This window comes from Salvia splendens, chromosome 3 (assembly GCF_004379255.2).
Source record: "Salvia splendens isolate huo1 chromosome 3, SspV2, whole genome shotgun sequence".
NCBI classification, from domain to species: domain Eukaryota; kingdom Viridiplantae; phylum Streptophyta; class Magnoliopsida; order Lamiales; family Lamiaceae; genus Salvia; species Salvia splendens.
Genome location: NC_056034.1, coordinates 43,948,036 through 43,972,363, shown reverse-complemented (window position 1 = coordinate 43,972,363; position 24,328 = coordinate 43,948,036). Strand labels below are relative to the sequence as shown.

General features: G+C 36.8%; 3 protein-coding genes across 11 annotated transcripts; 2 read left to right on the top strand and 1 right to left on the bottom strand.

Moving 5' to 3' along the window:
- Positions 1-493: 493 nt before the first annotated feature.
- Positions 494-12,444, top strand: LOC121796263 (myosin-17-like). Its single transcript, XM_042195065.1, has 39 exons — positions 494-886; positions 2,109-2,237; positions 2,439-2,582; positions 2,659-2,804; positions 2,930-3,086; positions 3,200-3,258; positions 3,372-3,531; positions 3,627-3,776; positions 3,864-4,000; positions 4,084-4,230; positions 4,339-4,440; positions 4,523-4,580; positions 4,670-4,771; positions 4,887-4,924; positions 5,138-5,264; positions 5,372-5,542; positions 6,225-6,356; positions 6,454-6,563; positions 6,698-6,758; positions 7,052-7,229; positions 7,410-7,615; positions 7,723-7,842; positions 7,924-8,022; positions 8,110-8,331; positions 8,698-8,837; positions 9,053-9,170; positions 9,248-9,298; positions 9,382-9,462; positions 9,539-9,709; positions 9,796-9,951; positions 10,046-10,255; positions 10,438-10,575; positions 10,680-10,750; positions 10,825-10,924; positions 10,999-11,055; positions 11,142-11,198; positions 11,294-11,374; positions 11,466-11,548; positions 11,883-12,444. The coding sequence occupies exons 1-39, from the start codon at positions 884-886 to the stop codon at positions 12,004-12,006; spliced, it is 4,596 nt and encodes a 1,531-aa protein (XP_042050999.1). The 5' UTR covers positions 494-883; the 3' UTR covers positions 12,007-12,444.
- Positions 12,445-13,520: 1,076 nt separating this feature from the next.
- On the top strand, positions 13,521-21,048 carry LOC121796260 (vacuolar protein sorting-associated protein 52 A-like). Of its 9 annotated transcripts, XR_006049721.1 has the most exons (21): positions 13,521-13,791; positions 13,976-14,058; positions 14,149-14,209; positions 14,308-14,403; positions 14,662-14,763; positions 14,899-14,982; positions 15,310-15,390; positions 15,526-15,669; positions 15,997-16,088; positions 17,224-17,305; positions 17,953-18,132; positions 18,583-18,698; positions 18,800-18,858; positions 19,020-19,120; positions 19,318-19,368; positions 19,480-19,659; positions 19,784-19,918; positions 19,993-20,023; positions 20,116-20,190; positions 20,571-20,628; positions 20,705-20,788. XR_006049721.1 is itself a non-coding variant. In XM_042195059.1 (20 exons), exons 1-20 carry the CDS (start codon positions 13,765-13,767, stop codon positions 21,007-21,009), a joined length of 2,112 nt encoding a protein of 703 aa, XP_042050993.1. In that variant the 5' UTR covers positions 13,521-13,764; the 3' UTR covers positions 21,010-21,048. The 9 variants fall into 9 exon arrangements, 4 of the variants coding, with proteins under 4 accessions (XP_042050993.1, XP_042050994.1, XP_042050996.1 ...); XR_006049720.1 differs by lacking the exon at positions 19,993-20,023 and having other exon boundaries at positions 20,070-20,190; XM_042195059.1 differs by lacking the exon at positions 19,993-20,023 and having other exon boundaries at positions 20,705-21,048.
- On the bottom strand, positions 20,992-24,295 carry LOC121796262 (glycerophosphocholine acyltransferase 1-like). The gene is made up of 8 exons (XM_042195064.1): positions 23,811-24,295; positions 23,587-23,706; positions 22,866-22,923; positions 22,676-22,776; positions 22,275-22,370; positions 22,089-22,182; positions 21,580-21,817; positions 20,992-21,490 (listed from the first exon to the last, which is right to left on the bottom strand). Exons 1-8 carry the CDS (start codon positions 23,949-23,951, stop codon positions 21,127-21,129), a joined length of 1,212 nt encoding a protein of 403 aa, XP_042050998.1. The 5' UTR covers positions 23,952-24,295; the 3' UTR covers positions 20,992-21,126.
- Between the last annotated feature and the right edge of the window lie 33 nt (positions 24,296-24,328).

The following is a 24,328-nucleotide window of genomic DNA, read 5'->3' as shown; positions in this document are numbered from 1 at the left end:
CAAAGTGGTATAGTCCGCACGATGGAGGCCAATCAGGTCATGCCACCTGGCTTGACCGTTGCCAAATTTCAGGCTTCTATGTTTTTTTTTACCATTTTTTCTCTTTTTTTACCGTTTCAAGTTGAATTAATTTTTTCTTAAAAAAGTTCTTGTTGCTTCGCATGCCTTATCTATAAATTCCAACCCTTCTCATTCATTTCAAATCATTTCAAATTTGAATCTCATCTCCTTTTATTCAAATATTTCATAGACCTACATTATTTATCTTATAGAATAAACGAAATTATAAATTAATAATTTAAATAATGTGACTATAGTACTCCATAAATCTGCTCTAATTTGTAAAAAGTACTAGATAAAATAAATATTTCACCACATATTGTGAAAATGTAATCATACTAGTATAAAATTCAAATTCAATTTTTCCCATGTGTTTGAAAATCAACATTAATAATCCTATTTAAATAATAACGTATTCTGGTGAATTTGTTCCAGCGTCCACGCCTTGTCCGAGCAACCATGAAAGTTACGAAGCAATAAACATTATCGTGCAAAAGTGGAATTCCAATAAAATTGGTCTCTGATAAAATTCAAAACCAACAAACTAACAGACCCAAGAGAGAGAAAAACAGGTACGGCTGTGCAGAGACGACAAATCCCACCGCACTGTTTGTATTTTGCTGGATTTGGAGCAGAAGAAGCTGTTGAGCTGATAGACGGAGGAGGATATTTTTTATTTGAGCTTTCAAGAAGTTCGTTCGCCTGCGGCGGCGAGTAGGCGGCTCGGAGCTGGAGCTGGAGCTGGAGCTGATCTCACCCAGCGAGTCAAATCCCGCCGCCCTTTTCTTGATGAGCTGGAGATTGAGTCTTTGAGTTTTCAACTATGGTAACGCCCTTAATTGGATTAGCTTTCAGCTCTTTCTGTTTTGACTTGTTTTGAATTTAATTTGAATTTAGTTGAAATAGGAGGATATGGATAAACATTAAACAGTGATGTGTGAAATACGAATTGAGTGTTGTTTGGTTGGGAAATTACGAGTTTGCTGTTTTTTCCAACTTTTTAGTGATGTGGGTGATGGAAATGAGCCAATATTTGGTGGATTTTTTGTTGAAATATGAAGGTTTTGAGATGAAGGGATGGTGTGTTTTTTAGTTTGTGCATATGGATTCAATTTTTGTTTTGGAATTGAGGGAACGAGTTGTGTTAAGGATTGTGCATAATTTCCTTGAAATTCTGCAATGCTAAGCTTGATTTTCCTCTTATCAATGACGTATATAAAGTCATAAATCATTACATCATATGTCTAATTATTGAAGTTTTAAGCACAATACTCATGCTACTGTTTTCCGTCATTTCTTATACTGTAGCTTACCAGTTCTTGGTTTGATTCTAAATGAAAAACCTTCTTGATAGAAAATCAACTAGAATTTGAAATTGGGAAAAAGCATTTAAACCCTGCCTCACACTCTTAGTCAGAGAAGAGCTGTTCTCAAGGTTGTTTCAGAATTAATATTTTCTGTAATTAATACCACGAAATTCTTTTTAACGTGTTTTAACTAAGAAAAAGCTAAGATTGTTGTTTTTGCAAATTTGGGTTCAACCTAATTGGAGTGCGCATAGGCAGAGCAGCACAGGATGGAAGTTTTTTTGATCTTAACATTATAAATGGTTTTTTAGAATCGAGATTTTATATGTTAGCATGTGAAGTAGTCCGTTGTGGGAAATTCGGATGCTGAAAAGTTGATTTGTGAAAAAATTGTTTGTGTATCTTATAAATTCTGATACCATGTTGAAATATGTTCTTCATTTTTCTACAAGGGTAAGTCAAGCAAATTCGTGCATATGTTGAGAATAGTATTGTTCTCTCTGAGTTTGGTTTTATTTCTTTTGCCATTTTTTGTTTGTTTCTACTGACTGGTACTATGTTTAGCAAGTCTAAATTGCAATTGGAGTTCTTGTGTTTTTTCAAGTGTCTGTGTTTCTTTTAGTTTTTCCATCCTGAAATCCGTCGGAACCAGGTCCTCAAGTGAGACTACTGGTGTAAGTCGTGCAAACTTGATTTTCTATCATATATCTAATGAATTATTTCATTTGTTTGTCTCTGCAGGCATCGTTAGTTAACATTATAGTTGGTTCTCATGTATGGGTTGAGGATCCGGCGTTGGCTTGGATTGATGGAGAAGTAATACGGATAGATGGCCAAGATGTTCATGTTCAAACTACAAACGGGAAAAAGGTAATTACTCAATAGGTTCTCGTTGCTAACATGGATGTATATTGATCATGTAGTACTGAAATTTTACATTAGAGTTGTTGCCTCTTATATACGTTAGACCTATATTCGTATCATCGTATGTCATCTCTGCTCTTCGCCTGAGGTAATATTTAAATGATCTTTTCATTTGGTAGTTTGAAATCTTTAGGCTCCAACTTGCAGGTTGTTGCAAATATCGCAAAAGTGTTTCCCAAGGACACAGAAGCACCTCCTGGAGGTGAGGATGACATGACTAAGCTTTCGTATTTGCACGAGCCCGGTGTCCTGCAAAACCTAGCTACTAGATATGAACTTAATGAAATCTATGTAAGCTTTCTGATTTTTTCTCAGTTATATAACTATACAAATGTTAGATTCTAAGTTTTAATGCGTTCTTTCTCAGACATATACGGGAAATATTCTGATCGCAATAAACCCTTTCCAAAGATTGCCTCATCTATATGATACTCACATGATGGAGCAATACAAAGGGGCTGCACTTGGCGAGCTTAGTCCTCATGTGTTTGCTATAGGTGATGTTGCTTACAGGTAATATTCTGGAATGCAGCATATGTTTATTTGTATGAGGTTTGCTGTTGGGAAGACGCGGTGAAGATAATTTTTTGAGTGATGAAGGCAATATTACCTGGTTTCTTATTAGTTTCTGCAATCAGGGCAATGGTCAATGAGGGGAAGAGCAACTCAATTCTGGTTAGTGGAGAAAGTGGTGCCGGTAAAACTGAAACAACAAAAATGCTGATGCGGTATCTTGCTCATTTGGGTGGTCGATCTGGAGTAGAAGGACGGACTGTTGAACAACAAGTTCTAGAAGTAAGATTATGGTTAAGTTGATGTGGCCTGCATTTTGCTTTTCTTCTGAAAAAAATAATCTCACCAACAAATCAAATGATGCCAATACTTATATCTGAGTTGTTGGTTGACAGTCAAATCCAGTTCTTGAAGCATTTGGAAATGCTAAAACTGTCAGGAACAATAATTCCAGGTGAGTTATAATTGAAACTTCTTCAACTGAAACTAATTGGCGCATCTTTCTTAGATCAATATATACCATTTTGTTTCAAATGCTTCACATTTGACAGCTTTTCTATTGTGCAGTCGTTTCGGTAAATTTGTTGAAATTCAATTTGATAAAAATGGGAGAATATCTGGAGCAGCCATTAGAACTTACTTGCTGGAGAGATCCCGTGTTTGCCAAATATCAGACCCTGAAAGAAACTATCATTGCTTTTACCTTCTATGTGCAGCACCTCCCGAGGTATTGTAGTTTTATTTGTAGTTTCTGTAAAGTTTTTGTATGGAACCTGTGTCTGGGGTTGCTTCAGTGACTTATCGAGTAATGTCTGTCTTCAGGAAAGGGAGAAATATAAGCTCGAAAGCCCAGAAACTTATCATTATCTCAACCAGTCCAAATGTTATAAACTTGATGGAGTAAATGATACGGAAGAATATCTCGCAACCAGAAGGGCTATGGATATAGTCGGAATCAGTGAGGAAGAGCAGGTTGTTCTTTCCAGAGATGCTACTGCTGGGTTAAATTTCGGTGCTATCATTTTCCCTGTGTTTTCTAAACAGATGATTGTATTTCAGGATGCAATATTTAAAGTGGTTGCTGCGATTCTTCATCTTGGCAATATTGAATTTGCTAAGGGGAAAGAGATTGATTCTTCAGTCATCAAGGATGAGAAGTCGAGATTTCATCTGAATATGACCGCTGAATTGCTCAAGTAGGATCATTGTCCTTATTTTACCTTTTAACTTGGTCATTGGGGTGGATGTACAAGGAACAATAACGAGTTCAATTTCATAGATGTGATGTCAAGAGCTTGGAAGATGCTCTGATTAAGCGTGTGATGGTAACACCGGAGGAAGTTATCACAAGGACCCTTGATCCAGAAGCTGCGTTGGGTAGCAGGGATGCTCTCGCAAAGACTATATATTCTCGGCTATTTGACTGGTAAGGATACACTGCCATCTAACTTGTATGAATGAACATATCATCGTGCTATTTAAAATAGTAATACTTGTTGTTCCTTTATGAACTCATATAGTTTCTCATTCCCAGGATAGTGGAAAAGATAAATACATCCATTGGTCAGGATCCACACTCGAAAGCAATAATTGGAGTTCTTGACATATATGGTTTCGAGAGTTTTAAGCACAACAGGCAAGCTTTTTCCCTAGAAATCTCATTTGCATATTACAGTGAAGATATATTGGGTTTCTTCTGACATTTGCATGAATCACAGTTTTGAGCAGTTCTGCATCAATTTCACCAACGAGAAACTGCAGCAACATTTTAACCAGGTGATTCCTGTTGTTATGAACTCCTACTACTTGTGCGTTTTGTGCAATATTTTCAACTGCTAATTTAAGATTTTCTATTATTGTTTCAGCATGTTTTCAAGATGGAACAAGATGATTATGAAAAGGAGGAGATAGACTGGAGCTACATAGAGTTCGTTGATAACCAAGATGTCCTCGATCTGATTGAGAAGGTCTGATGCTATAATGGATTACTTTTTTTCACCTGTACCTTTTCTCTTACTATATTCTTTAATTTTTGTTTTCATATTATGACTTTAATTACAATTACAAACTATTTTTCTGCAGAAACCAGGGGGAATTATTGCACTGCTAGATGAAGCTTGGTATCTCTTCCTATATTTGCTTTTTCTTTAAGAGGATCTCTTCAAATTTTCTTATTTGCAATACTTGATCGATTTTTAATTATTTTTAAGATGGTTGAGTTTTATGTTGTTTTTCTATTGTTTAAGAAACCATAACTGTAAATGCACATACTTTTTTTCGCCATCAATTGCTTATGGCTACACATTTAATGCTAACAATAACTTCAATGGCAGTATGTTTCCCAAGTCCACCCACGAGACATTTGCCCAGAAATTGTATCAGACCTTCGCAAAAAACCAGCGTTTCATCAAGCCCAAGCTTTCACGTACCAGTTTCACAATATCTCACTATGCTGGGGAGGTAACTGGATGCAATATTAATTCTTTTTTTCCAAGAGAAACCAGGGTCTGAATGCAATTAATTATAGATATATGTTAAAAACGTAAAACCATGACCTGTTCTCGCAGGTAACGTATATGGCAGATCTGTTCCTGGATAAGAACAAAGATTATGTTGTTGCAGAACACCAAGATTTGTTAACAGCCTCAAAGTGCACTTTTGTCGCTGGTTTATTTCCTGCTCTTCCTGAAGAATCATCTAAATCATCGAAATTTTCTTCCATAGGATCACGCTTCAAGGTGCTCGATAATCTCTATACTTATTCGACTTTGTTATCAGGAATCCTTGATCTGTGCTATTAATATTAAAGGTCTGTGTGCATGATTAGCTGCTGTTGGTGATATATAACTTTCTAGTTTTGCATCTAGATTCTAGATCCACTTGTTTCATAAAATTCTGCACAAGGCTTGATGTCTCGTTTTATAGAATCTTGCTCTTTCATGATTTATGCAATGAGCTCAGAAGTAAGAAGTTGGTATATTAAAGGTTTTTCTTACTTGGATCTTGGATGACAATGTACGTGTGGGTATTAAGGTTCCTTGTCTCTCACTACTGATGCACATGGTCCTTGCACATCTCCTGGATATCATACAACTACAACATGCTTTTCTCCATTGATGTTAACTGTGTATAATTATTAGTTTGACTGCTTATTTTGTACATTTGAGATGTTACTATGCATACTAAAGAGGAAACGTTGTAAATGCCGAATGGTTAACTCAGCAAGATTTTTTCAATTAAACATTTGATTTATGATTTTTACTCTCTATCTGGGAGAAATCTTTGCTCCTTTAAGTTTGTTGCTTTTGGTATGTTATAGTCTTGAATCCCTTCGAGGTAGATTGTTCGATATATATGCTGTTTATGTCCGTTTATTGGGATGGAATGGTGAATAAGCTTTATATTTTTTTCTTCTGGCAGTTGCAACTGCAATCTTTAATGGAAACCTTAAGTTCGACAGAACCTCACTACATCAGGTGTGTCAAACCAAATCACGTCCTGAAACCCTCGATTTTCGAGAATATTAATGTGATTCAGCAACTGCGGTGTGGTGTAAGTATTTTTTATCTCAACACTTAGGAATGCAAATTATATAGAGTTCAGATTTGTTCTGTCAAGCTCTGTGGTATAAAGTTTAACTATCATATAGGGTGTTCTTGAGGCTATCAGAATCAGTTGTGCTGGATACCCCACCAGACGTACATTTGACGAGTTTCTTCTACGATTTGGTGTTCTTGCCCCTGACGTTTTCGAAGGAAAGTAAGTCTCTTTCAACTGCTTAAGTAGATTCTCCTTTTGGCCTGAGCGCTTATCTCCGGTCACCCTGCTCTGATTTTCACCGATGATTATAGTTATTCTTTTATCTTAAAGTAAACACAATCTTTATTCTGCAGCTCTGATGACAAGGTCGCATGTCGGATGATTTTGGATAAAATGGGATTAAAGGGATATCAGGTAGATTCCATGATACTTTGGTTATAGTACTAAATATTATTGCAAAACTGTATCATTATTTACTCCCATCTTACTATCATGCATATCCTTTCGGGAATACTTTACTGATTGTTTGGCATATGGAATCTGACATGGTCATGTGCACTAACATATATAGGCCTATTAGTTGAGGAGCCACACTGTGTACTCAGACTTTAAAAGTCTTAGGACATGGAGTTATTTTCTTTGTTTTCTTGGTTCACAATCGTGCTCTGAAGATATAGCGGATGACGTTGGTGTATGCTTGTTTTCAGTTAGGTAAGACAAAAGTGTTTCTACGAGCTGGTCAGATGGCTGAGCTAGATGCAAGGAGAGCAGAAGTTCTTGGAAATGCAGCCAAAACAATTCAAAGGCAAATTCGTACCTATATTTCTCGGAAAGAGTTTGTCTCATTGCGCCATGCTGCCATCCTTTTACAATCTTCTTGGAGAGGTAACTCTTTATTAAGCACTCTTTTGGTGGAAAGTTTATGTTACAATCTTCTTCAAGGCGTAATCTTAAGCATCTTCATATTGTTATTTGTATGCAGCCACCACTTTGATCGTGTTCATCTGCTTTACTGTGCTTCTATAATAAATTATGGAAATAACAACCTTTTCTTGTAATTTTCAGCTATATCTGCTCGCAAACTCTATGAAGAATTGCGGGCTGAAGCTGCCTCACTGAAGATTCAGAAGAACTTCAGGTGTCATACTGCTCGGAAATCCTACCAGAACTTGCAGCGTTCTGCTATCATAGTGCAGACTGGCATGAGAGCTATGATTGCTCGCAATGAATTCAGATTCAGGAAACAAACTAAGGCTTCAATCAGGATTCAGGTGTTTACTCTTACTGGAAAACCCAACAAAAAAACACGAACCTGAATCATTAAGGAAATTGGTCTTTTGGCAACTTTTTGAGCATTATTTTGCTGCTCTTTATGCAGGCTCACGTGCGCTGTCATAGAGAATATTCTTACTACAGGAGTCTCCAGAAGGCTGCCATCGCTACCCAGTGTGGTTGGCGCCAACGAGTAGCACGCAAAGAGCTTAGAATGCTTAGAATGGTTCTCCTCAATTCTCGAAGAGATTTATTTCTTGCAATGGTTTTTTTCTTGTGCTTTAGTTGATATTTTCCTATTTGTCAGGCTTCAAGAGAAACCGGAGCCCTGAAAGAAGCTAAAGACAAGCTAGAAAAGAAAGTGGAGGAGCTTACATGGCGCTTGCAGTTTGAGAAGCGACTTAGGGTATTCAGTTTGGCATTTTTGAATGATGCGCGCTCCAAATATACAAAACATGACCATCTCTGTGTCCATTTCTCTTGATAATTGCAGACAGAGTTGGAGGAAACAAAAGCACAGGAAACTGCAAAACTACAGGAGGCTTTGAAATCAATGCAAAAACAGGTAGAGGAAGCAAATGCCAGAGCATTAAAAGAACGAGAAGCTGCGAGAAAAGCAATTGAAGAAGCTCCTCCAGTCATTAAAGAAACCCCAGTAATGGTTCAAGACGTGGCAAAAATTGATGCTTTGACAGCCGAGATACAGATTCTGAAGGTAAGACTTACTAAAACAGAATAAGTACATGCTGTACATCGACATGGACTAGACACTTCGATAGATGCTGCTATCATCTCTTGCTCTTAACTATTTTGCTAAATTTTATTTCAGTTAGTTTATTTCTGAAATTTCCATATATGCACCGGATTCTTTAGTGGCGTAACTATTCAACTTATGTGGCAATGGCTTCACATTAAGGGGATATTTATCCTTCTTTTTAGAAAGAACATATCTCCTTCGAATAATTTAATTAAATCTAGTTGATTTTGTGAGTTTGTCAATCTTATGATGCCATCCATCTTCCAAAGAATAAAGACATGGACGTGTAACTTTGCATTATAACCAGCTTTTTTATACATACAGGCTTCCCTGCAGTCAGAAAAAGTCACCGCAGAAGAGGCCAAAAGGGCTTGCTCAGATGCCGAGACTAGAAATATAAATTTGGCCAAAAAGCTTGAGGAAGCAGAGGGCAAAGTGGATCAGCTTCAAGATTCCATACAGAGGTAATTTGATTAACTTTCTTTAGGATTATAAAACATTTGTTGAGCAAGTAACCATACACCATTTCTTGAACAATTACCCAAAAAACAAGTATATCATCTGTTTTGGTTGCTCACCTTGGTCAAAGAGGGGAGAAAGCTATATCTTATGTTTTCTTAGTTATCTTTCTTTTGGTATACAGTTATATTTATTCACCACTTTTTGTTTTCCTGTGCAGGCTCGAGGAGAAGCAATCGAACTCCGAGTCCGAGAATCAAGTGCTTCGTCAACAAGCTTTGACCATGTCACCAACTGGGAAGGCTATATCTGCCCGACCCAGGACAACTATATTTCAGGTATTGAGATTTGATTTCTTTTCATTGTATTACTAGTAGCTGGCGGAGATATTCTAATTTGTGCTATGATGTTACAGAGAACACCGGAGAATGGTAAAGTTCTTAATGGAGGAACAAAATCTGCACATGTAAGAGTACATCATTGTATTTTGTAAATATAAATAGGACGTTTTGATGTTTCTGGAGTGCTTAAGTCTATTGCCCGTGATAGGAAACCCCACTGGCTATGGCTAATCCCAAGGAGCCTGAATCCGAGGAAAAACCTCAGAAGTCTCTCAATGATAAGCAGCAAGTAAGTGTACACTTTTATATGTTGCGTATAATTTATACGTTATACATGTCTCCTTATATCTTGTTGGTTTCCACAGGAGAACCAGGACCTCCTGATAAAGTGTATCACTCAAGATTTGGGATTTTCTAGTGGCAAACCCGTTGCTGCTTGTGTCATTTACAAATGCCTTCTCCACTGGAGGTCATTTGAGGTGGAGAGAACCGGTGTATTTGACCGCATCATTCAAACCATTGGATCATCGGTAGACGTGAGTAACTGAATGTCGATCTATATTTGATGCTACTTTCAGCTCGTTTTCATCATAGAAATTATAAATTGAATTTCTTTTTGAAGGTTGCTGATAACAACGATGTCCTAGCCTATTGGTTATGCAATACATCTACACTGCTGATGCTGCTCCAACACACACTCAAAGCAAGTGGGGCAGCTAGCTTGACCCCTCAAAGGCGAAGGTCGTCATCGGCTTCTCTTTTAGGAAGGATGTCTCAAGTATACACCTACCCTTTAGTTTCACTCAATTCTCATGCCCATCCTCCTAAATATTCTGATTCATTTGCATGTGTAATCTATTTCTCTTATGAAGGGATTGAGGGCATCCCCTCAAGGTGCTGCTGGACTTTCGTTTCTCAATAATCGGTTGCTTGGTAAACTTGATGACTTGCGGCAAGTTGAGGCGAAATATCCTGCCTTGTTGTTCAAGCAGCAGCTTACTGCTTACCTCGAGAAGATATACGGAATGATCAGGGACAATCTAAAGAAAGAGATTTCCCCTTTCATTGGTTTGTGCATCCAGGTAACTCTAGACATATTTGAGCAGGTCGTTAACGCAACCGTAATCTAGTTTATGAGTGATGTTTCGTTGACTGTTCCAATCTTACCTTCTTCCTTTATTCGGTTATGGTTGAATGTGAAGATATATTAGATATCATCATTCATTTCTCGTTGTATTTTGCATGAAATTTTTTTCCAATGCAGGCCCCTCGAACATCTCGTTCAAGTTTAGGTAAAGGACGTTCCCAAGCTAATGCTGTTGCTCAACAAGCGCTTATTGCTCACTGGCAGAGCATCGTAAAGTGCCTAGATAAGTACTTGAAGGCGATGAATGCAAATTATGTAAGATTGAAATTAACTCCAAAAACCCTCACCATCGCCATACTTTTCTGTCTATCTATATTACATCTGCGCTGTTCATTAATGTTATCACAACATCGTCATAGGTTCCTGCATTCCTTGTGCGGAAGGTCTTTGCTCAAACATTCTCATTTATCAATGTCCAATTATTCAACAGGTAAGTCTGTTAAATCTTTATTAGATGGCGATGTGGCTCTTGTAATAACCTTTTTTTTCGTTCAAATGTTTCAGTCTTCTTTTACGACGTGAGTGCTGCTCATTCAGTAATGGTGAGTATGTGAAAGCCGGGCTGGCTGAATTAGAGCAATGGTGCTGTCATTCAACTGAGGAAGTAAGGATTCATTTGCATAGTTTTCTGCTATTTACCTTTCTCTTCTTGGCTCAGTCGTGTCTTCTGTTATGCAGTATGTCGGCTCATCTTGGGATGAACTGAAGCATATCAGACAGGCTGTTGGTTTTTTGGTATGAATCAGCTTCTCGTTTTCAGGCTTAAGTTTCTTTTTTGAACCGAATTCTTATTTCTTACCCTTCTTTTATCTACTTTGCAGGTTATACATCAAAAGCCCAAGAAGACCTTAAATGAAATCACGAACGAGCTTTGCCCAGTGAGTGATAATCCCGTTGCCCAGCTCCAATTCTGCGTTCTAAATTAGTCTATTTTTCATGTATCATGAAACTTGACCTTTTCCACGTTTTGCAGGTTTTAAGCATACAACAAATATACAGGATTAGCACAATGTATTGGGACGACAAATATGGCACCCATAGCGTTGCTCCGAATGTACGTTAGTCCCTAACTTGCCTTCCCCACTTGACTGTTACTCACTTAGCGCTTCACGCATAATTATGGCTTTCTTGATGTTCGCCCACAGGTCATTTCGAGCATGAGGGTCATGATGACGGAGGACTCCAACAACGCTTTGAACAACTCATTCTTGCTAGACGATGACTCAAGGTAATTACTACTCCCTCCATCCCGAGTTAAGTGATGCATTTGCTTTTGGCACGGGAATTAAGGAGACGGTGTTTAGCAAGTTAAGTGCAGAGATAATAAATTAGGAGAGAAAAAAATAAGAGAAAGAAGAGAAAATAAAGTGATAGAGAGAATATAAGTTAGTAATTTTTGCCTAAAGTGAAAATGTGTCACTTAGCTTGGAAAGTCTCAATAAGGAATACGAATCACTTACCTAGGGATGGAAGAAGTATTTACTTATGCAATCGAGAGCAGTGAATTTTCTAGTGTATGTAGTAGTACCCTGAAACTCATTTCCGTCCTCGAACTTTTGCAGCATTCCATTCTCCACGGACGACCTGTCGAAATCCATGCCAACCGTAGAAGTGGCTGATGTCGAGCCTCCACCATTGATCCGCGAAAACTCTGGCTTCGTATTCTTGCACCAACGATCTGATTGAATCTGCTGATGAACCATTATGCAGCTATTTTGTGCATACACTTGGACTATTATAAGTATATTGTACTATTATCATCGTTACAATTTGCTGGGATAACAGTCAGTTGTTTTGTCTGTAAATTCAAATTTTTTGTCTCCTCCCAACTTTTCAACTGTGAGGAGACATTACTAGAAGTTAGAAGATTGCATTGTTTTTGTGATCTTGATGGGCATTGGGCAAGGTATGCTTGCCATGTTTAATGTTTTGGTGTAAAAAAGTGAGTAGGTGGTGTTTATTTGTTTATTTATTTGTTTTATCTTGTGGCAGTGCTATTGTTTATTTGTTGTTAGTCTCAAATTTGGAATTTCAGTGTAAGGGTATTGTAATTTTCTTGTTTCGTGGACATTTTGTGACATGCCTATGTAATATTTATATGTAAATAATATACTTATTTCGTAAGGTTGATTTATAAGTATACATGATTTTAGAATTTTGTCCTAGAAAATTTGGTAGCTTAAAACAAATAAAAAGACGTTGAAATTATTCCCATTATAATGTTTTTAAAATCACAGCAAAAATTAGTGAAGACAGTAAATTCCTAAACTTTCATCAAATTTCAGTTTTGTATAGTACTATTATTATAAAATCTGCTTGTAAAGTATCAAAGAATTAACTTGTTTCGATTTTACAACCGATTAAAATTGAATGATGATATATATGACACGATAACTTATTTACGATTGTATCATTAGTGGTCAATAATAACAACTATCACATTGATATGACTTGATAACTTATTTACGTATTATTAGCTGTCAATAAAACAACTATGACATTGTAAGCGATGAAATGATATTCTATTATGAATACTAAATTAATTTAATTTACTATTAAATATAATGTCATTTTGCTACCTAAATTGTGATATTATTACGTAAGTTTTCAAGCGCATTTGAATCTTATCGATTCCAAAATCAGAATAAATCAATAGTCCGTTACTCCTTCCGTCCCTGAAATTTTGTCACATTTTTCCATATCCGTCCGTCTAACAAAATTTGTAACATTTCACTTTTTACGAATGATAGTGGACCTCATATTCCACTAACTTATTCTCACTCACATTTTATTATAAAACTAATACTTTAAAAGTAGGACCAACATCCTACCAACTTTTTCAACCCAACTTTCCATTACATTTCTTAAAACTCGTGCCCGGTCAAACTATGACAAAATTTGGGAGACGGAGGAGTAATTTACATGTATAGGCAAATCACCCTATTAATAAAATAGAGTCTCATTATTCACAAATCCAGTCTTAAAGACTGGATTGTCTACCTAATGAAGGAGCGAAATTAATATAGCATGGTCTAATCTTATCGATTAAACCCTAGATCTAAGGGCCCTAATTTGGTCTCTAGTTCATCTTTATGACTGAATTTGTGAATAATGGAACACTTTATCTTATTAATCAAATATGAAATAGAAATTGACAATGCTTATAAATTAATAACACTAAAGTCAATAATAATTCTTAATGTTACTACCAAAAATAGCACCATTTTCATACCACAATGACACAGATCAACCAAAATGCGATAGTCTGATCCGAATCTTGAGATCGTTGCATTTCAATTCATATTGCTCCAGCTTGTGATTTTGATCCATTTAGGCAGTTAATTAATTCACAGAGATCATTGCGTTTCAATTCATATTACTCCACCTTGTGTTTTTAATCCATTTCGGCACTTGATTAATCCACAAGCAACACGTTTCAGCGACATGACTGAGGTGATTTCAGATCAATTCGTAAGCGCTTGATTCCACCTCTTTCATTTTTTGTCGATGCTATAATTGATTAACTATACAGCTACGTTATTCACTAGTTAAATATGTGAAACCATTGTGTGATTTGATCGATCAAATCGCATCTGCAATTCTCGTAATTTCTACATTGTTTGGCATTTGCATGCCGCGATATCGATGCGCATAGGTTGAGGCAAATAATGGATCGAAAAATGTGGTGGATTTGGGGTTTGTTGTTGGCGAATTGACACTGGAAGATGATGCAGCCAGGTTCAAAATTCACTTATTATAAATTTGAGCTGGTATTACTAGCATTTTTTGTTGCTTAATTATTTTTCCAATTTTTTTTTGTTTTGTTAGTGATGATGATGTGGCACTGGAGGGGCTGGAGGAAGAGCTACAAGATTATAAAACTGATAATGTATGTGTTCACCAGTTTTTGTAATCTGTTTCTTCATGATACACGTAATCTGGTCCCAAATATTTATGTGGTTTGGGTTCTTTTGTTTGGAACTGAAGGTAGTCACCATGATACTGTCGAAAGGCACATCTTCGCGAAATTACACCAAGGATGTCGAGCACAATCTAAGGCGGATAGAGCTCGACTCTATTCAGGTTCTGATTGAACACACCCTACTGATTCATTTTTCACTTTGTTACTGAGGAATAATTGTTCCTGTGACCATTATGAAGCTTCTTTCTTACTGTGAATTATGGAAATTGGTCTGTCAAATGCAAGTAAATTGTATGTTCTTGGAAGTTCACATAGTGGTGGATTGGTGTGTGGCATCTTCTTGAAATGTGATATCTATACACTACGTACAATACTCATTCCAGCTTTCCTTGTTCTGATCCTTGTTTGGCCGATGTCAGGAATATATCAAAGATAGTGACAATCTAATCTCACTTCATGAACAAATTCATGATTGTAATACCATCCTATTGCAAATGGAGAAGCTTTTAAGTGGATTTCAGGTACGACTCTCATATTCAATCACTATCCATTTGTTTCTCATTTTACTGGATCGTATGCGTTACCTAGGATTCTGTATAGTGTTATATGTAGAAGGTGCACAAGAAACATCATGGTTTATACCTTCTTTTTGGTAGGCTGAGATAGGTTCAATAAGTTCAGATATAAAGGTTCTTCAAGAAAGATCTTTGGATATGGGGCTAAAGCTGAAGAATCGCAAGGTAATGCTATTCCTCTAACCTTAGTGTATAACAAGACGACTTTTTTCTTCTTTAGTTTATACCATCTTTTTGTAGGCTGACACTTTCTAAACCTTTTGACTTGCAAATTCTAAATTTAATGAAACTGAAAACACAATTGACTCAGAAGGAACATGTTAAAAGGGTCTGCCTAATATTCTTTATTTCCCAGACTAAAAATTCCATTAACAATCCTATACACTTTTTCATAAAGGTGCAACATATTTTCACAAGGTTTTGTATTGATGATTTGATACCTTGTGCTCTTATGGTAGATGCCATTAAGTTCTTGTTTGTGCAACTTATCAGGCAGCTGAATCAAAACTGTCTAAATTTGTCGAGGACATCATTGTGCCACCAAGGATGATAGAAATAATAGTCGATGGAGAGGTACTTTGGGGTTTTGTTAGTGCAGCTCCTTCAAGCCTCTTTAATTGATTATATATTTTATCTCCAAAACCATATAACATGCCGACATTTTAATATGTCACAGCTAGTTACTAAAGTCTCAATAAATATCTACAGGTGAATGAGGAATACTTGAAAACGCTTGAGATTCTAAGTAGGAAGCTACAGTTTGTTGGAAGTGATGCCATGTTGAAGACTTCCAAAGTGATAACTAATGTTCAGCCTGAAGTTGAGAAGCTTCACCAAAAAGCAGTTTCTAAGGTACATTCCCTAAATAATCACACATGTGTTCTCTTTTTTTATTTGTCATGAAAGTTCCACTTTTCATTTCTTGGTTCCTCCTGGTTTGGTGATTGCCAAGAGTTTGGAGATATTCACATCATCAGGATAATCAAAATTTCCAGTCTTTCCTCATAATCGCACTTTCTGCATGGTCGTTCACAAATTATGCTCCCCTATAGTACTTTGTATATAATAGGCAATGTTCTAATTATAATACGTACTTGATTAGTTGATTTAAATTTATGAGGGTGGCAATTTGTACCTTACCTGATTTCTTTTTTAAAAAAATTCTGCCCCTTCCAAAAGGTATTTGACTTCATCATTCAGAAGCTAAACGCACTGAGGCGGCCCAAGACTAATGTTCAAATCCTTCAACAAAGTGTTCTTCTGAAATACAAGTAAGTTTTGGATTTGTGATAGGGTTTTTTTCAACTGTTTATAAATCCATATTCTGAGGATTTTCTCTTGCTGTTAAAACTACTAGGAACTTCAACATGCATACTTAGGTATGATAAGCATTTCAGATTTTTTTTTCTTGAGTAGGACTTGTAACATCTACTATGGGACTGGTCGATCAAACTTAAGATTTTACAAGAGTTGTAACATAAGATTTTACAATTCTCGAGTCGCGAAATTAATATTTGGTTCGACTATTTGACATTTTAAAATTTTAAATCTTTGAAGAAAATTGGTTAAGGTGAAATATGGGAGGAGACTGTCGATCTTCCCCCAATTGTTGTCCAAAAAGAGGAATAAATAGGAGATGATAAAGCTCTAGAATCATCCGGACGGATCTTATTTTAAGTTATTAGTTTGTTACTTTTCTAAAATATTCTAGATTATTCTATTACCATTTGCTTTTCTTCAAATTTTTTTACATGTCTCCACAAATTTTACTAGTATCTATTTATTTTAATATCCATTTCTTTAATATGTGGCACCATTAGAAATTAATATATTTTTATTTATTTAGATCTAGAGTATTCCATCCCTTCATCACCGCGGAGATAAAATTATCTTCATCGCCAAAACTCAATATATTTCTCGGCAACTGCAAATTAGGGAGAAATGTTTATTCAACATAGTTATTGCACCACAAAATAGAAGTACATGGAATTCAACTCTTTTGAATATTCTATAGTTTTAAACCCATTCTCTTTTTAACTTCTTAATAGCACACGAAAGTTTTTACAATTTAGTAAAACTTATCCATATAATTCTCTAATTATTCTTAAATGTACTAATACTAATTTTAGCATTCCATACCAAAAAGATATAAGCCATTTATAGTAATATAAATCAATTGTCAATTTCAAACTTTTTTTATGGATTAATTCCAATATGATGACTCTCTTCTTAAAATAGTAAATTTGTCTAACCCGCATTTTTGGGATGTTACAGGAGTAGTGGGTGATGTGCTCATTGCCCTATCATATTTTTAATAAGCACATATATCTATTCTGTTATCATGAGTTCACAGTTTTGTAAATAAAACTTGAGATACAACATATCATTCTTTTAGTACACATGCAGATATGTAATAATGTTTCTCAAGGAGCACAACAAAGAGGTATTTATTGACATCCGTGCTGCATACATTGACACCATGAATAAGGTAAATCTTCCTTAAATAATTAACAGCTTTAGCTTAATCATTAAATAATGAACATCACCTACCTTCTGAATACTAGTTGCTTTCTTGAATCGATTGTCTAAGTTAATTCTTGTGCAAGTGATCATCATTTTCCCTTGTCCCATTCTGCAAACTTGTTTGGTGTCATTGTTTTTAGTTTTCTCTGTTAACTCCTAGTATAGTCACCCACCCTGGGGCGTGTATACAGTATACCCTCCTCTAACCACCATATTAGAAAAGAATATAGAAAAAAAGAGGCCGTCATCATTCAATGGGCTATAATACCAACTTCTGTATATGCAAAGTTAGTTTATGTTACCTTTTGTTTCCAATTTCTCGTATTTCCAATGTAAGATCACCTTGATAAACATTTCAAGGCGGTAACACCCATCTTCATTTTGTACTCTGGTTCTAGGAGACTATTAGACTTAGACCTATGATGCTCTTCAACTGCAATACTCCATCCAATATCTTACTTCACTGCCAATGAGGTGCCAAATTTGTAATTGATTTATCTTGCCTGGTGATGACCTTTTTGGGCTAGTATTCTCACATGCATCCTTTTATACCAATCTCACTTTTTGAGAAACCATATCCTTATTCATGCAAGTACTATGTATGTTTCACAGGTTTTAGGTAAAAACGTCCAAGCTTATATTCATGCCTTAGAGAAGTTGCAACTGGACATAGCAACAGCTGCTGATTTGATCGGTGTTGAAACCAGAAGTACTAGTCTATTCTTGAGAGGGGAACCTTTAAAGAACCGCTCTGCTGTTTTTGCTTTGGGAGATAGGATAAAGATTCTTAAGGTGTGGATATGCTGTGTCCTTGTCGTAACTTGTTTCTTTGATGCTCAAATAGCCATGTCGCACTAATTTTAATTTCTTTACCTCTTTCTGTCATTTTGCCATGTTCCTCTCTGTTGTGTCTTATCTAGTTATTTAATGAACACTAAATATAATATGAGCACTTTAACCTCAAGTGCAATTTAATGTAACATGAGCTAAGAATGACTTCGGATGAGATAGATCATAGAAGGAGATTTTAACTTGTACAACTGCTAGTGAGATGGTACATAAAAGACCAGCTACTTTAACATGAACAACATGATATCTGCTCTATCGATAATGATCCACCTGTAGTTCAGGCTCTGGTTGGCTGAATGCTTTCTCAGCCAGTCTCTGTATACGTCAAATAAGCTGGTGTTGTAGAGTCTTATTGTGCATAGCATCCAATCTTTCGATTCTTCTCTTACACAGGAAATTGATGAGCCTGCATTGATTCCTCATATTGCTGAAGCCAGCTCTAAGAAGTATCCTTATGAAGTTCTATTCAGGAGTTTGCATAAGCTGCTTATGGATACTGCTGCTTCCGAGTACTATCATACTACTTTATCTGATTTAGTATTTTAATTTATTCAAATCGGAAAACTTGTATTCCTCTTTGGTGTATAGAATGACCTGGTTCTATCTTCAGATATCTTTTCTGCGACGAATTCTTCAGAGAACAGCCTATGTTTTATGACATATTTGCAGGTATCTATAGTTCATTGTCTTAAAAGTTTCCAATAACCATAGTCTGGAAAGTTCTAATTCACATCTAACACATGCGTTTTCTCTATACAGATACTATTCGAAATAACAAAAATGGGTTGCCATTATAAGATACTGAGCCATTACATTTGTTAAATTGTCAGGCCCCTTTACAGTAATTGACGAACACCTGAATACAGTTCTACCAAATTTTTATGATGCAATTGGTCTGATGCTCATGATTCGCATTATACACCAGATTCAGGTAGCAGGATGAGGTGAAAATATTATATTGTATATTTTGAATTTTGTATCCCTAACTTCCAAAGTTGTACACCATGTATACATGTTTTAAAGTTATAATTTTGGAATTTCAATTGCATCTATATAGGTATATGATGTATGTTTATGTTTGCACTTCATTAGTCTATAGCTTCTGACTGACTTATATTTTTTCGTCAGCTTATAATGTCTCGGAAGCGGCTACCGTGTCTAGATTCGCACTTGGATAAGGTACGCGCAAGCAAATTCACGCATTCAACTAGTGCCAAGGTCCCAACATAATGGATAGAATTTCCATATCTCACTGCATGGGCCTGGTTTGTGCTCGCATCTACCGCATAGGTTAACATCTCTCTGTGGCCGCGATTTAAGATGGTATTTGACATGCACCTCAGCAGCCTACGCAATGCCAATATCCGGACATTGTGGGAAGACGATGTTCGTCCACATTATGTCATGAGACGCTATGCAGAATTCACTGCATCTCTAATTCAGCTTAATGTTGACTATGGAGACTGCCAGGTAAGAAATTCATTAAATTTGTGCCGGACTGCGAAAACCTTATATCTTTAAATTTAGAATCCTTGACATCATATACATTGACAATAAAACCTCAATTTGTGCTGGATTGGGAAAATCTTGTCAGCTTGAACACAACTTGGAAAGACTGTGGCTGGCTGCAGATGATTTGCTTGTCAAGCTTGCTGCATTGTTCCAGAAACCCAAGCAACAGACCGTGTTCGTCATAAATAACTACGACATGACAATTTCTGTACTCAAGGTAAAGTTCTGTTACAAGATGTTGATCAGAACATTTTACCTGATTGCTTATCCTAAATTATTACACATTAATAGATGAACACACAACAATGTCCATGTCTGTCAGGTCAGTTCCACATATTTGCAGAGAGTAATATTTTTTCTGTAAACAGTATGCAACCGTCATGTTAGTTCAAAACATCGCTGTTTATCGTTCAGGAAGCTGGTCCCGAGGAGGGTAGAATCCATATGCACCTCGAAGAGCTGCTCAAGAGCAATACGGCCATTTATGTGGTAACTGAGAAATGATATACATCTTGTGAAGTCTAACTGATCTCATCTAGTCTCTTCTTTCCTTTTACTTTTTGAAAAATCTATCTATAGAGGCCAAAAATGATCGCAAACGATAAAAATGAGAAAGAAATACTACCTCCGTCCATGAAAAAATCGTCATATTTTTCCATTTTAGTCTGTCCACCAAAATTAGTCACTATTTATTTATGCTAAGTTTCTCTAATGGGGTGAGTTTCCGCTAACAATACTTCAATCACATTTTCTATGTATTTCTCTATTATTTTACTAATTTTGTGTTAAAATTCGTCTCGTCCACTATCAAGGTTATTTTCCGCCTAATGTTTAAGTTTCTCTTGGGATGATTAAAAGGTTTTCTGCAGGAGGAGCTACTACAGGAACACTTCAGCAACCTGATCAAGTTTGTCAAAACCAGAGCCTGTATGTTGTGTTCAATATTCTCCAATTCATCATGCTTTTGTCGAAAAATGTGTTTGATCTGTCCTTGTGTTCACAGGTGAGGACCCGAGCTTGGGTCCGAGGCGCCCAATCAGCGTGGCAGAGGTCGAGCCTATAGTAAAGGACTTCGCGAGCAGATGGAAAGCCGCGATAGAGCTAATGCACAGCGACGTCATTACGTCTTTCAGCAACTTCTTGTGTGGTATGGAGATTCTCAGAGCTACATTGACTCAGCTATTGCTTTACTACACAAGGCTCTCAGATTGCATGAAGAACATTCCTGGTGGTACTGCTCCAAACAAAGATTTGATTTCTATATCATCAATTATGTATGAAATTAGGAAATTTTCAAGAACATTTTAATAGATGAAAGGGTATCAAACAACCATCATTGTTTCATTATACAACCAAGTATTTTCTCCAACTTTTCTACTAAAACAAGGAAAAGTCCGCAGGAATGAATTTAATTAAGGTCATATGCTACTGGGACTCTACTGCATGAGATTGACTACTTGCTGCTCCGGTTGAATCATCGGGTGCTGGTCGATCCATCTGAGTGTCGAGAGGTTGCATCTCCATTTTCTTTCGCTCTTTCATAACGACCTGCCTTGGCATCACTTCCAGCAAGAAGTTGCCTCCATTCCATACAGATGCAGAGATCTTGAGCAACTGAAACGTCACGTGCAGTTCGTACGACAAGAATATAGGGACCGTGAGCGCGGTGGTTGCCACAGTGAACATGGCCTGGAGCAGAATATACATGAACAGGCGGTTCTGATCACCGAGCAGTCCACTAAAGCGCCACCACAAGTTGTTGGCTTTCTGAGCTTTTTTCGAGAGTTCTCTGGTGACATTCGAAATTAGAAGACTCAAAATCCCAACCCAGTAAATGAAAAACGGAAGGAATGAAAAGGCGAAGAGAAGATGGGAGACCTGTACGAAGTCATGACTTCTGGGTCTCGGAGTAGTCTTTGTCGGCGCAGGACATCTACGATGAGAAAATAGAGAATCTGCCAAACGATATAAACAGCTAACGGAACAAAGAAAAGCCAAGTCCAGAGATACGATTTGCTCTCTGTGTGAGGCCAAGATGACCTACTAGTGGAGCCGTCCGGGCGCATGGCTTCGAGGAACACAGGATCCCACCATCTTATTGTGAAGAAAACTAATCCTGAAAGCAATATCAGCATTGGCTACATTAGGAGCAATGGAGGAGCAAACACTCCATGTTTTATACGTTCGATCGTAAACCCTAAAGATTTTCAGGTGCTTATTTATAGATACAAACACGAAGGCCACACAAGCATTGGAAACTATTAACCAGACAACTGAGCATAAACATGAAAATAACTCAACTTTTGATAATGAATCAAGTGCTCCATAAATGATAGAACAGAGAAACTAGAGTTAATTTAAAGAAACAGAAACTCGGGCTCTCGTACCTGGCAAAAGATGTATGAAGACGCTTACGATTTTGTCCACAGAATTGAAAACTAAGCTACAGCGCCACACAATCAATGCCCATGCCAACGGCCCCTGCACCCAGGATTACACGAACACAAAAGAAAAAAAGCCATAAGAACTGATGCCTTCAAGACAGAGGAGTAGGCACTGCTCGAACTGCTTACCTCTGCAAACGAGAAGCAAACCATGAAAAGCTTCTCGTTCCTTGGACAAAACAGCAGCATAATCAAGAAGATTGTATTGGCGTAGTAACAAAAATCCTGCATTACAAGATGTTGAATGAGTCTGAATTTCGGCACCCAAGTATTCTTTTAGAGACTCAAACGAACATAACGGAAACTAGAAACTCAAACAAGTAGGCCACCAGAAATTTAAACTCGGTGAAAATCAGTCCTCACAGTACAACAAGAATAGGCCTGCACTACTAATATTGCATTATCATTTGTACATTCTCTACTGCTAGTATACAAAAACAAAAAATACGACTATCCTTGTAAATTAATTGCTTCAGCTTAAAGGACCAAAATCAAATTCAAGAAACTTGGTGTATGAGTCAGAGACTTACCAAAAGATAATAGTGCCATTTCTTGTATCTGTAATATATCCATCGAAGGGGCACAAATATCACGTAGAACAAACAGTACAAGTAACGAACATCCTGTGGCCCTGGACAACAACAAAACACAGATGATGATGACACCAATATTATCAAAGATATCTGAAATTCATAAAAAGGCAAGGGTGATTCTACTAACTTGCTCCCAAGACAAAGCAAAAGCCTCCAAAGCCAAGAACGCCTATCAAGTGCGTCACCTGCCACCACCGCACACTTATCACCACTTGTTCACATCAAACATCCTAATCTTCTATTGGGAGTCTACTTTTTGTGATAGATTAGATCGATAAAACATATGATTAAGAGCTTGGAAGAGTTTAGATATCATACAAGTATCCGTCAAAACAAATGGCACATTAGCTTATACTCCCTCCATCCACGACCAATAGTCATGCTTTTCCCATTTTGAGTCGTCCACAAAATTTAGTCAATCTTTTATTTTAGAGGTTAGATCGATAAAACATACTAGAACAGTCATACAAGTTCCGTCAAAGCAAATGGCACATTAGCTTATACTCTGTCCACAACCTAGTCTTGTTTATATCCCTTTTTGGGCCACCCACTAAAATTAGTCGCCTTTTATTTTTGGCAAGTTTCTCTCTTTAATGAAATGAAGCTCCAATAAATCTTTTTCAACTGTTACTATTACATTGGCAATTTGTATTAATCAAATGGGGACCAAAATGGAGGAAGTAATCTTATCAGTCAAATTAAACGACATATCCCCTATAAGCAATACAATTAGAGCTAGTAAATTGCTAAGACATATTCTAGTTTCCTCCTATACACAATCAAATACCCATATCAAAACACACACACACACACTGATGAAAAGGTTTTCTAGGTGTATATATATATACCTTGTTGATGAATCTTTCGTGCTCTTCAGCCTGTTTGGCAATCTTGAGTGCCTGCTTGGACAAGATCTCTCTGGTCTGCAGTGCTTGTTTGGACAGCATCTGCTTCGTCTGAGCCACTTTCTACTCCAAAACCCCACCATCACAATTCATAATCAAAACCAAGAAAAACACTAAGAAAAATCCCATCTTTCTTTAATTTCCCATTTTTAATGAATATTTGGTACCTTTGATGGATCTCCCAGCCTCATCCTCATGTTCCCATGCCAATCCCCGTTGCCGTTGGCATCCTCAGCCTCCACAAACTCCACCGTTTCTTCATTATTACTCCCCATTTTTCCTCTTCTTTCAACACCACTTCTATGCATGGATATACTATATATGTGTGTGTGCGTGTTTAAGAAGAAAAGGATCTTCTTCCTCGCAGTTGTTAAATAAACAAAAAAAAAAAGAAATCTTTCTTATAACGGTGGATGATTGCTCTTCTAATTATGGTTATGAGCCTAAATATTGAACAGAATCCAAGATTTTGATTGCACCAAAAGGAGTTTGTAATCGTGGACTGCTGCTTTTATTACAAGGGGAAGAGAATTAAGGATAGTAGGATAATTCTTACTTCTTCATATGAAATGGTCTTTTTTAACATTTGTCAAATTATATATACCCTATGTATGGAAAAGTAAAAGATCATGTGATATCGTGTGAATAAAGGTTGCATTTCAGATTTCTATACATAATTCCTAAT